This window comes from Scatophagus argus, chromosome 4 (genome assembly GCF_020382885.2).
Source record: "Scatophagus argus isolate fScaArg1 chromosome 4, fScaArg1.pri, whole genome shotgun sequence".
NCBI lineage: Eukaryota > Metazoa > Chordata > Actinopteri > Scatophagidae > Scatophagus > Scatophagus argus.
The window spans coordinates 15892674-15905818 of record NC_058496.1 but is presented as its reverse complement, the minus strand read 5'-3'; the positions used below and the strand labels follow the sequence as shown (position 1 = coordinate 15905818).

At 37.8% G+C, this 13145-nt stretch overlaps 1 protein-coding gene across 1 annotated transcript; it reads right to left on the bottom strand.

Moving 5' to 3' along the window:
* Positions 1 to 1448: 1448 nt before the first annotated feature.
* On the bottom strand, positions 1449 to 12255 carry ptgs1 (prostaglandin-endoperoxide synthase 1). The gene is made up of 11 exons (XM_046385467.1): positions 12123 to 12255; positions 11944 to 12033; positions 9798 to 9914; positions 9256 to 9396; positions 8393 to 8536; positions 8138 to 8319; positions 7918 to 8001; positions 6687 to 6933; positions 5662 to 5948; positions 4645 to 4792; positions 1449 to 4419 (listed from the first exon to the last, which is right to left on the bottom strand). Exons 1-11 carry the CDS (start codon positions 12127 to 12129, stop codon positions 4070 to 4072), a joined length of 1797 nt encoding a protein of 598 aa, XP_046241423.1. The 5' UTR covers positions 12130 to 12255; the 3' UTR covers positions 1449 to 4069.
* Positions 12256 to 13145: the final 890 nt, after the last annotated feature.

Genomic DNA, 13145 nt, shown 5'->3' with positions numbered 1-13145 from the left:
ATTGTGGCCACTTAGACCACACATGGTCAAAACCTGGCCCCAGGGCTACAATTGTGGCCTGTGGACTATTTCAATTCATGCTACCTTCATGAGGAAAACAAAAACTGTCCCAAACCTCTCATGCCTCAGCACTTCTTCGATTCCTTTCCTCGACTTCTTACCTCAAGCATAAAATAAAATGAGATGTCCTGGTTTCAGAGCCATATAAAGAGCTATAAACATGACATAGCACATCTACATCGTCTGTCTGTTGTTTTGTTGTAGCCTGCATTTTATGATCAACGTTAGCTCAGCACAACTATGACCATCATGACAACTTATTTAAATAAATTTTCAGTAGTTTCAATTCACAAGTAGGCATAGTGTAACATAAGTGATACCAAAGTGCACTGTCATTAAGGAATGCATGTACACTCATAACTCCTGAGGAATTGGCGGCGCAGGAGTAGAAAGGAGACAAGAAGGCACAAAATGGAGAAATGAGAAGAGTCCAATGAGCCTGTATTGATATTTAACTTGCTTCCAACAGAGGGCGCTATCTACATTTAAGTTAAGTAGTTAAGTAGTAGAAGTTATGTGAGCGGCAGTGTGGTTCTCAACTAACAGCAGACATACCACAACTTTGTCACTAACGTCGGTTCAAAGGCAGTATGTTTGACAATGAGGAGAGAAAGAGTACAGTATCAAGAGACATTTTTCTGTCATGAATGCTACCTATGCCACAAATTTACAGTAATGCGTATCACACAACCGCAAGATGTAGGCTACTTTTAAAGTTGATACTGCATTTATCTAAGTAATCTTTTCACGGCAACCTCAGTTAGAATTATGACCTCTATAAAATATCTATGATAACATTTGGGGATAATTAAATGTAACCAAGTTCAGTAACTTTGTGATGAAAACTGTGATGCCAGTAAAACCAAAATGGCTACTTATAGCTTTGCGTTCTCTTTTCATTCTCCTGTCATAAAGAATTACATTTACATGATTACGTTTAACAACTTCATGAAGTGGAAATTAAAGTACATAAGCACTCTCAAAATGTTCATGTTGGTCTATTGTTATAAAATTTTTTCAAGTGAGTTCTTTTCACTGCCGTTATTGACATTTAATTTGTTTTCATACACAGATAAGCCTGCACTGGTGGTGTTATGACTCTCCTCAAGGCGAACCCAGAAGCCAGATTCAAATAGATCTTACATTGACCTGTATCATGGAGAACGGGACACAACCTGCATTGGATGTATTCAAATTTTGCTTCATCTCGCTAAGTCTGGCATTCTGATTCACCCCTAGCATGAATTTTTATTGCACAAATTAAATTAGGAATTTCCATTTTGCTGATATTACAGTAATTAGTCTAGTCATTAGTCATCTTTTGTCCTCCTTTCCTGAAGTTAACAGACACACCATCAAACAGTTTATTGTACATGTTAATGAAACTACTGTATTAGTCAACAGTGGGGCAGCTTCATTATCTGACGACCTTTTTTTTTTTTCACCAGTTTTTTTTCAACATGGACAACAAAGACAAACCAGGAAAACACGGTCAGGATAGGAGGACAATTTATTTATTTATTTATTATTTCTTTATTCTGGCAGCATCTGCAAAGTCAGGCAGATGTTAATTCTTCTGTCATTTTACACCCTTCTTGCTGTCTTTGTTTTTTTCTCTTTTTTTGCTGTTTCTGGATTTTTAACCAGTTCTATTTATTTATTTGAGCCATTCCTGACTTGTCTAGCAGATGTCCTAAGTGTGCTCTGCTGTCCTGCATGACTCTGGCTCATAACAAGTCTCTCAAAAGTAAATTAAACAAACTATTTGGTGAACCATGTGTTTAGATCTTTTAACTTCTGCTGGACTTAATGTACTGTAAGAATCCTCCCATCTGTCTGGTGGCTTCCTCTCATCCTCACAAGAATTCATTCAACAGAATCCAGGTTTCCTTCTCACCTCGCACTATCCCACACATGCTTTCTCACCATCACATACTAATCCTGTTCAGCTAAGCCATATTATTCAGGGTGAAGTGTGAGCTAAAGCCTAAAAATGTAGAGTCTGACTGAAGCCAAGTCTTTTCTTACATATCATGTTGGAAAGAGAGTTAAGACCTTCTTTCAAGCCTGTATCAATGTTTCATGGCAGTTGTTATAAATGCATTAAAGTGACTGACATTTATTTTTAAGCATTTTGGTTAAGATCATTGGAGTTGCACCCCTCACATCTCATCCAGGCACACATCTGTGGATCTACATCTGTGGCCAACAAGCAAAGCTTTCCTGCCAAAGAGCCCTCCTAACATGTGCTTGACACGAAATGGCACTTAAGTTAATGGCACGAAAACTACTTGAATAGTTTTAGGAAAAGACTGGTCTCAACCACTTTGCACTGTAGGCTGACTTATGCATGTGAATGAGACACAGGGGGATGTACAAAAACTGCAGTTTACAGCAGTTTACAAGACATGACAGCCCCACCAAAGTCAGCACAGTTCACAGTTGAGTGTCAGGAGATACTTTTACACCCCTGCTGGTCAGAAGTCAAAGTGTAATTTTCTGGCCTTGTTATGTGACAATGGAGGATGATGACTGCTATCATTGTGTAGCATAAAGCCACAGACAATCAGGTTTCAATTCTTCCAGCATGTCTACTTCAAATGGCAACTGCCTCATAATTTGAGCACTGATTCTGTACAGTATGCAATTTCCATAGTCAGTAGTTGTTGTTGTTGTTTTTGTGTTTGTTTTGTTTTTTTTAAACAGTAGTAGACCTTTTTCACAGGAGACATACTGACTTGTCATATAGGAAAAGCACAGGTGTTACTGATTATGAATTAAATGATAACATTACATGACAACATGCACAATACCAGCATGCTGAAACTGAAGCAGCTAAATGGAACTCAACCATTACTGACTGTATTATTTAGATTGACCTTTTATATGCTGTGACATGTCAAAATATCTTTCATGAAAAAGGTAAAAAAAAAACTGGTGGACATGCAAAAATCAATAAAATATAAAACACATAAAACATGTTTCACTTCACAAGCAGTCTACTGTACAGTTAATATGAATCTAGCCCACTATAACGTTTTGGTAACTTTACAACAAATATACTGAAATTAAATTTTTAAGCTGTTTTTGTATTCTACTATTCACCTCAAACATTACAGTTACTTGAACGGTTAAAACGCATGTTTTTATCTGTTGTTCCTTATTATATTCATCATGACACAGCAGTTTTGGTGCCATGCTCTACACAATGCACGTTACTTAGGGCTCCAACTAACTATTATTATTTTATTTATCATCATTATTATTTTATTTATCATCATCTCATTTACTCTCATAAATGACAAAGAAAAGCAGCAAAACATTCAAGAAGCTGCAAATATTTTACATTTTTGCTTGACAAATGACTGAAACAATTATATTGTCAGAATAGTTTAATCTAATTTTCTTTCAATTAGCTAATCAGTTAATCCATTAATTGTTGCAGCGGTGTTACTGGCAAATCTAAAGTTGTAACCACATTGGTGTTTGAAGACCTTCTGCATCTTGTCCATCTTGTCAGTAAGTCAGTGTGAGAAATTGTGTTGCGCTTGTAGGGTTTTTTTTCCAATTTTTTGGAAGTTTTTTTTTTTTTTCAAATTGTCTATCAACTGCACATAATTTAACAAGACTAAACATCTACAGCTTGTGTTTCTGTGAGGCTCTTAGGCACCACACTTACATTTCATAAGCTATAACTTTTATTGTTGACAATTTAAAGTACAACACAAAACAATGTTAGGTTTTTTTGTTATTATTAAGAAGATACAGTGATGTACTACAATAACTCTGAAATAGAAGACGAAAAAAGAAAAACAGAACAAAATAATCATACTGATCTGGGCTGTAAATTGAAATGTATTTTTCTGTCATCCAGAGGAGTTTTCTTGCTAAACTGTCAATTGTATTTTTAAGAGGTAGACATGATTAAATGTACGGACAGGATTAAAAGCACTGAGACTAATAGACTAATTGTGAGTAATAAACTCATATATCACTATCTGAACATTCATTAAAGTTCAGTGGACTGTTTTTTCTGTTTTGCTTCCTCTTCATTTCGTGGAACATGGAAGCTCACATAGGGACACCACTTGGTGTTGAGGCACACCAGTTTCTTCAAAGTAGCTGTTTTGACGATATTGAAGCCAGTTTCTCCCCCAAAGGTGCTGGGCTTCCAGTACTCAGGGGAGCAGATGGGATTTCCCAGCAGGCCTTTCAGGGAGAAAGGAGCACCCATCTCCACCATACTCTCACCAAATATGGCGTTTAAACGTGTTTTCTCTAGCAGGATCCCGGGGTAAAACTCCAGAGCATCTATATCACCGTAGAGTTCCTCTAAACCTCTGGCCATTTCTAAGTCATCTGTTTGGGGAAAAAGAAAACTGCTGTAAATTAACTTAAAACTAACTGTGCCCTTTTCCTATCATGTTACACCACAGACTGTGTGTCTCACACTGTTTCTCACACATTTTTAATTTAACGTGAAATAAGCAGAGCGATTTTCCACCTGTTCAACCATTATCAGTCAAGTATATGTTAAGACAAGGCAAAAGAGCAAGTCATACGTACAATATTATCCCTGCTTACCAGTAAATTCATAAAAAGAGGTATATGGCTTTAGGTTAAACTTCTTCCTGTACTCATTAAAGGGCCTCACACGTGTTGCTCGAGATTCTCTGACGACCATTTCTGCCACTTTGAGCACTACTTCATGAAAGTTTTTCCCGCCACCTATCTGTAACACAGACAGAAAAGTTAAGATGAGGTTATTTTAACTGTTCACTTACTCACATACCATTGTAACCAAATGACGAATGTGAGAGCTTAACAGTCTCTTGTTTTTTGTTAGACAACTAACCTCAGTGATCAACACTGTGCATCTTACTTTCTCGGTAAACAGGAATAACACTTTGCATGCATATAATACTGGCGAGAGATATGTGAAAATATTATCTCACTTTTGATTTAGGAAGTGGTTGTGACTCAATATATCGAAGGCTTTACATTTCCACCATAACTTCTTTACAGTGCTGCCATTTGAAACTAGAGTGTGAAGGTCAAGACTAAGGGCCGCTTTCTTCAGAGCATTTCCTCTTTTATGTCTATATTAATATATGTGAGTCTTTACTGTAACAAATGCCATGGTGAGAAGTTTTGCAGTTCTGGCACATAAATGATTCAGCCACCAGCAGCTGTTTACTCATTTTGCTGTTCTCTGAACCACATCAAGTCATTATACATTTTCAGTGGTGGCAACACACAAAGATAGACAATCACACACTGTTTCTGGGGCCTGTGAGAGGAAGCCACAGGCACATGGTAACAGGGAGAACATGCTATTACTGCACAGAAGGGCCTTGACCTGAACTTGAACCTGGAGGTGGTGAGGTGACAGTGCTAACCACTGTGCCACCCACCCTCAGAGCTAAAAAATAATTAGTAACTTGAATCAACACAAATGAGTAAAATGGACGATGTTTTCCTTTGAAATGTTGTTCTTTCCTCGAGTAACTTCAATTACTAAACAGCAGTTAAGGTAACTAAAAACTACAACAGGACAGTTGTTGCATTTGTACCCTTAACATCATTCCTGTACTTATCTACCTGTCCTGCAGGCTGTCGAGAAAAAGCATCCACCAGTTTTTCCACCCCATAGTGCATGAGGAGGGAAGTGTTGTAAATAAACTGGGAGTATGGGAGGTCATCTCCATCGATGAGAAAGCTGTCAGGCATCAGTGGGTGCCAGTGGTAGAGTTGGCAGAACTCCAGAGCAATGCGGTTACTGTACTGGAAACGCTCTTTGAAAAGCAGGGAGGGATCGAACTTCAGGTTCAGGTGGTAACCACTCAGTTGCTGCACATACTCTTCTATTATGATGCTGATTATCTCTCCTGAAGGACAAAAAGCATCTCATCATTTGATGGCACACAAAGATTATCAAAATAAAAAAAAAAACAAACATCCGAAGAAGCTTCAAGATGGAAATGTTAGCACTGTTAATTCATTCAAACAATTAAAGCTGTACCAGTTAGTCGCTTAATCAATTAGTTGAGTGAATGAAATGCTAGAAATGTGAGAATTTTCTGTGTTTATTATCTCTAAATTATAGTAAAGAGGTGGAGTTTTGGGACTCCAGTTGTTTTAATTCTTTTGCTATTTCTGCAGAATAGTCAGCATCTACAACCAAGCAGTCTTTTGAAGCTCTGTAAGTGTGTGGAGAAATGTATGACACTTAAGTCAGGACTGAGTCAGTGTTTGTAGCTACATAATACTGAAACATCGTACTCTTACAAGAACAGGAATAAAATAAGTAATAATTACTGTTCTTCTTGTGATCTGATTAAAAAAACAGATTTACCGCCTCATGCCTTGTGGTTGTACGCCTCCCTTTATATTAATTTCAGATGTAATGCCTGCGGTGACTGATAGAAAGCTATGTGACCTCATGTAATCACCTTGAAGCTCAGTGTTATCAAAATCAGTGAGCTTGTGATGCACTACAGTGCTTCAAATATGGATGTCGTTGCAAAGAAGCTACAAATACTAAAACTTGAATGCTTCACACATATCTTCAACACAGGGGAGGAATATTTGCCAACAGTGGCACGAATTTGTGCCTCAGCCCTCACCGATGATGATGAGTCTGGCCGTCTGGAAAAGCTGCTCATCGTCCCAAGTGGGATGTTCCACCTTCAGGATGTCACAGATTCTGTTATGCTCTCTCAGCCATATGGTGGCATACAGGGTGAGACCTGGCAGGAGGCCAAATATCTCGTGACCTATGACCAGACGTTGCTCTGGAGCTAAACTTTCAGGATACACCATGTGCACAGGGACCTCAGATACTGTAGGAGGGTACATCTCACCATTTACCAACTGTGAACAAACAGTAATTCACGTGAGTATTTTAAAAGTTTGACAAATTAATTAAGAAATTCTTTTTTTTATGAATTCCACATTTTACTTACTCTTGAACTTAAGTTCATTCCACAATCTGCTTTAATCTGCACTGATCATGGCAGATTACTATGTTGTAGTACAACAGACATCTTATTTATTAAACAGCCTTTGCATGCATGGTGGCTTTATGATAAAGATGGTTTGAGGAAGTTTCCTCTCAAACTGTTTTCATAAGCATGTCAAAGACAAGATAACAGGCTCTCGTCTTATCTCAGATTGTCTGTCTTTAACAACTATCACTATCACTTACCACTTTCAACTATCACTATCACTTCTATCTGAAAAAAGGTACCACAACATTCTCAAGTTAGTGTGACACAGGAAGAAACCTTTAATGAACAACTTTAGATATACAAAGCACAACTCTTGGCGTTTTACAAAATACCACAATACTCAAAACTTATTAGATATCCACTCAAAGCAATAAAGTGCTTTTTACAATCAAAAGAACTAAAATTTGGTAGGCCAAGTTTGATACCACTCATGAAAGCATTCATTATGCAAAGAGGCTCAATTCAGACAGCAATCACTTTAACGGTACATACTGAGTTTGAGGGAGCTTAATCTATGATAAGCAGAATCTATTTGTATACATATTTATATAAATATTAATGAATCTGCCATCACATACATGTAGTGGAGTGAAAAGTTTAAGAGTGGAGGCATAAAGTAGCACACACTGGAACACACCCTACTGTCTCTACTGACTACTACTGACTTTTCTATTTCTTAACAAAACTTAGCTTTGTCAAGTAATAGTCTCACCATGATACAATGACTCATTTGTGAGCTTCCAGTCTTAATGCTGAGTTAACAAATTGACAGTATAGACCTGTGAGTGATCTTCTAACTCTCAACAAATATGCGTATTAACCAAAATGCTGAGTTATTCTCTCTTACCTGATATTTCAGCTTTCCATCTTTATGAAGGCGGAGTTGAAGCTGTCGCTGGAGGTTGTCTCCATAGATATTGCTTGCATCTACCTGCATAAGTAAGGGAAGCAACCAGAAAACTGACAATAAATAAAAAAGACAAACATTCACCAGTGATAAATTATGAAAAAGACATCTTCTTTATACTTAATTTTTATAGTCTTATTGTAAGCTGTAAGTGTCTCACCCCATGTCCTAAGGCCTTGGTAAAGCCCCCTTGCACTTCACGATTTGTCTTGAAAAACTGATGGGTAAAGTGCTGGGCCATGAAGGCAAACATAAGATTGGTTCCCTGAGGGTCTGGCCGAAACTTTTTTCTCTTAAAAAACCTCTCAGCCAGCACTTTGGGGTCAGGAAGGACTGGTTTGCCTGTGGTGAAAGAAACTATTAAGATTTCCTCAGTCACCTCAGAGCCCAGTGTATATAGTTGTGTAGTTCACACCTTTAGTTCCCATGGGCAAAGGACAGTCTTCAGGTACAGGAGGGAGGAGCCGGGTGTAGTAGGATAAGTTGTAGTAGGACTCCCAGTTGAGGTATCCATACTTGCTATTGTAGGTCGGAGGGCTTGAAATGAGCTCGCTTCTGACTTTGAGAGAAGGTTACAATACGAAGTTTATTACAATGTTTAATAATTAAAGGATAAGGCTGTTAATATACTTTTTGTCTTAATGTCAAATCCCACAAAAAACCCCAACCAAAACCCCAACCAAAACCAACAATGAAATGATACTACTAGCACATAACATGTGTGTAGCAATGTAGCCCTGCCAGTAGCAAACATGTATTAATCCGCCGTTGAGAATAATTCCCAACAAATGAATTATTTACTTCTCTAACAAAAAGCACACAAAAAAACATGATGTCTGTCTGAGTTTGATTTCAAGCAATAAAACAACACAAAAGGAAAGCGTGAACCTTTGAAAATTCTTATCACAGGAAATATGGTTCTCGTTTAAGTTTACCACTCAGTTCCTTTTGTGGGCTCAAAAATTTTTTTGCGTAAATAAGTTCTTGCACAACCTCATAAGTTGTTCTGTATCAAGAAAGAGAACCTACCATTGCAGAAATATGTTTATTGAAATTGTGTTTCCACCTTTAAATACATCAGGGTTTATTAAACCAAAACTCCTGCCTACCATCTCTCCAATTTTGTATTGTGACCATTAGCAGAGAGGAACAGAAGCAAATGGTGGGAAAGTATTAGCTGCAAGCAAGTGATACTAATTTATCAGCTGTGGTCTGTGATTCTGCAGATTAAATGACTTGACTTGATGACTTGAAATGACTTTTCCACCTTTCACCTACCTGTCAGCACTAATCTCATGATTGTGTCACGCAGGAAAGAGCTGTTAACCATGTCCCAGAACCATTTGAAGTGAGTGAGGATCCAGTGAACCACTCCAGGGCCAGGCTTCAGCATGAGACGAATTCTGGTCCCAAACTCCGCTACACACAAAGAAAGGAAAAGTTGTCCTTTTCTTTTTTCTTGTTACCACTTATAATAAAGCACCATCTCTTATAAGCCATTAATAAAAACTAAATAATAAGAATTAATAAGAGACCCTTGCCTTGCCAGGTTGTCAGACAACTTTTTGGCAGGTGTTTATGTTTTTAGCTCTTCTATTCATAAGGTAGTAAAAGGTTCAATGGACTCTTTGTCCTTTTATAAAAGAGCTACAGGGCAAGGGGAGATCAGTGCATTTATTAACAACTTATTAAAACAGTAGACATTATGGATTATTGTAATAACCTCCCATGAGCTAACAGGGGCACAGGGGTTTAAATGAACCCACACAACAACACACATGTTTATGTTGAAAATGCAATACAAATTATTCCATACTTACGAATAGTACAGTTGTCTCCATAGAAGCCAGTGCGAGTGCAGTCACACTCATAGCGGTCTGTATCAAATCTCACACACACTCCTGAGTTCTGACAGGGATAGTAGCAACAGGGATTCACTGCAAACAAAGCCAAAAATCATCTTGCTTTGTCCCAATAAATAATTGGTACAATACAGCCCCTACTGGAGTAAGCAGCTGGCTAACAGACAGTGTAAAGATGCATAACGTTACTAAAATATGCCTGTGAACCAAAGACAAATACAGACAACTTGAAACTGAATGAATTTACATATCAGTGTGTGCGTGTGAACAGCCTTAAAACTTGCTCACCACTATCTCAAGATTATAATCAATGGTAGCCTAAAGGTTTAATAAAGCCACTGCCTCACCCTCCTTCAACACCACTGAGGAGCTCATGAGAAAGGCACTTGAACCACTGGACCTGCTCAAACCAGACTGTGGTTGTACTCAGCAGTTTCTATCTCTAAATATGTCTAATTGTATGGGTGTGACTGACACCATGCTGACTTAGTTTAGACTTCTTTGCTTCTAGGAAAAAGCTGTCCACCTCCCCTCCCCAACCCTCTAAGCTGTTGTAATATGGCTTCCTGTCCCCCCTTATGCTAGCAGAAGTTCAATGAGATAGTGTGGAACTGCAGTTTTTTGCTCCTCACTAGCTGTGAATGACAGGATAGATAAGCATGTCCTTATGGACACCAAGTAGATATAGGTTTTTAAAAGAAGAAACTGTATTAATGCATGGATGTTGTACCCAATGTGTTGAGGTTATGAGGGTCTCACTCTACTATGGAAGCCCAGAAAGCATATGTATAACCATAAACAGACTTGGATCCAAACGATGTCAAAAATATCTTAGATTTAGTTACTTTATTGTATGTAAAATTTGAATTTAATTCTTGTGTAACCATAGGTGAGGCATAATACAGTGGGAGTGGCTGTGGCCTGGAAGGCAGAGCAGGTCATCCACCGATCAGAAGGTCATTGGTTAATCCCTGGCCCCCTGCAGCATATGTGTCAAACTAGACCTGGGCAAGACACTGAGCCCCAGATTCCTCCTAATCAGTGTGTTCATGTTAATGTTAATGTGAAGTGGTCAGTCAGACTAGAAAATAATAATAGCATGTATAGTAATAGGAATAAGAATAGATGATAAGTAAAGTCCATATACAGGTTCATATTTTGCATTCTGCATTACACTCTGCATTTCCACTGCACCAAGCCCAGTGTAAATGGTGGCCTAAATTGAAACACAAGTCTATTTATCCAGGCATAAAGCCTATCCCAGCATGCACTGAGCAAAAGGGGAACAAGGGTGTCTTGGACAAGTCAACAGATAAAATAAAATGTGAAATCAGATTTAATCACATCAAACCAAATAGTTGTGACATCTGCCATTTGCACTATTTATTTCAAAATGATATGTCATATGTTAAAATTAGCCTAAAGATACTTTGCTTGGGGAATACCTGTGGTGCAAATGTTTCATCATGTTCTGTGACAATCGTGAAGTGTGACCACAGGGGGTGCTGTTACCATTAAATGTTATTTAGCCTCTAAAATGGGTGAAACAAAGGCGAAGTGTCTGATAATATTTAGATGCTGCATAATTTTGTTCAATTTCCAGGTGCAGTCGGGTCACCCAAATATTTTACTGTGCTTCTGTTTACTTGCACCATTTCTTTCACCTTCATTAAAGATCAGATAACACCAAAAATCTAGTAAGAGTCAACAGCACATTAGAATGACAGTCAGAGTTTCTGACAGTAGAAACTGACCATTAGAAATTGTGTTTACTGTGCTTGTAAATTAATAAAAAATCACCTCATGATATTCTGTATCTATTTCTGTTGTCAGGTACTCTTTTGTCATTTTTGAAGAGTTAAAATTGCCAACAGTAACAGCAAGAATCACATATTGTAAGGACAATCCATACAACAGTACACCCCACAATCACACAAGTCAGTTGTACATTTTATAAAAGAAAGCAAATAACATACCATCATGAAATACTATTGTTATAACTACATAGCTACATTATAAAGCCAAATTTTTACAAATTTAAACATCTAAACAATTAAGATGCACAATTAAGCCATGTTGTGATGTGAAAGTAAAATCTGCTTACCAACACTTGAGTCAGCAGTGCATGATGAGCTCTCCAGCAGCAGCAGCAGGTTGATGAACAGCCAGGTGGTGAGACTAAAGATTCTCAACTCTATGAAAATGAACCACAGTATCTTAATCCTGGTGTAAAAACATTAAATTCAGTCAGCAGATTTTCAGTTAAATAATTATGGGACTCACCTTTCATTTCTCTCAAGTGGATTGTTTTCTCAGGGCTTAACGTTAAATGAAATGTGGTTTCTAGACAGTGATAAACTCTCTCCACAACACCCCTTAGGCCTGCTGATATGGTCTTACTGCCTCAGTGACATCAGCTATAGAGAATGGGCGGTAACACACTTCCCTCTACTTCCTCTATTTAGTAGATTTTAAATAAAACTGAATTTGGCACTAAATATTCTTGATTTGATTATTTTAAACAAAACTAGTGGGTGAATTGTTGAGAGTTGTTGGATAATATTGAAATGCATCTAGTGTGCTTGTTATTGAGAGTGTAAAGTTCAAATGATGAACACTGTTGGGTTTTATGTGACATTCAAGTCATTACAATGAAAGGAAACAAAAAGAGGGCGATGCTTAAGGAAAAATTCAGAGAGTTCTATCGCCACCTGCTGGCAAATGTATATAACGTCCAGGTCTTACATGTTAAATAATTTTAAACTTGAACCTAGGTCTATTTTGCTTTCATTAAAAGTGGGCTATGTAAAGTGGATTGCAGTAGGCTTTAAAAAGGGCCATTTTAAAGTCTTCTGTGCTCATATGAAATTTCTCTGCCAAAATACTGGCTGAGGCATGCAGTTTGCAACACTGGTGCAGCACATCATTGTCAGATTCTGTCTGATGACCGGACAGTGCTTTGTTTCTAATCCGTCTTGGTCTTAAAAATTATGACTATACTATGACTATATACTATTAAAGTATATTTAAGGGTAAATTTAGGGTCATATTGCTTACCCTAGCTTGAGCAGACTCTGAGCAGCTTATTCCTGTAGTTATGGGGACAAAAATCTGTTTACACAGTCACATTGTGAGAACCTGCCTTACTTGTGGGGACAAAATGCAAGTCCCCACAGCGTAAATCATTAAATATTAGGGTGAAGACTTGCTTTAAGGTTACATTGAGGTTAGAGAGAGAGAGAGAGAGAGAGCTGCAAGTTGCAAACAGCTGTTCCTAAGCATCTGCTCATCCTGATTAACAGATAA

Bases quoted from the DNA above. Each gene is read 5' to 3' on its own strand.
- ptgs1 (XM_046385467.1), bottom strand. The intron at 4,793-5,661 runs GTAGATAAGTAC...TCTGTGTTACAG, and splicing joins CTCGACAGCCTGCAGGACAG to ATAGGTGGCGGGAAAAACTT. The intron at 4,420-4,644 runs GTAAGCAGGGAT...TTCCCCAAACAG, and splicing joins CTCTTTTTATGAATTTACTG to ATGACTTAGAAATGGCCAGA.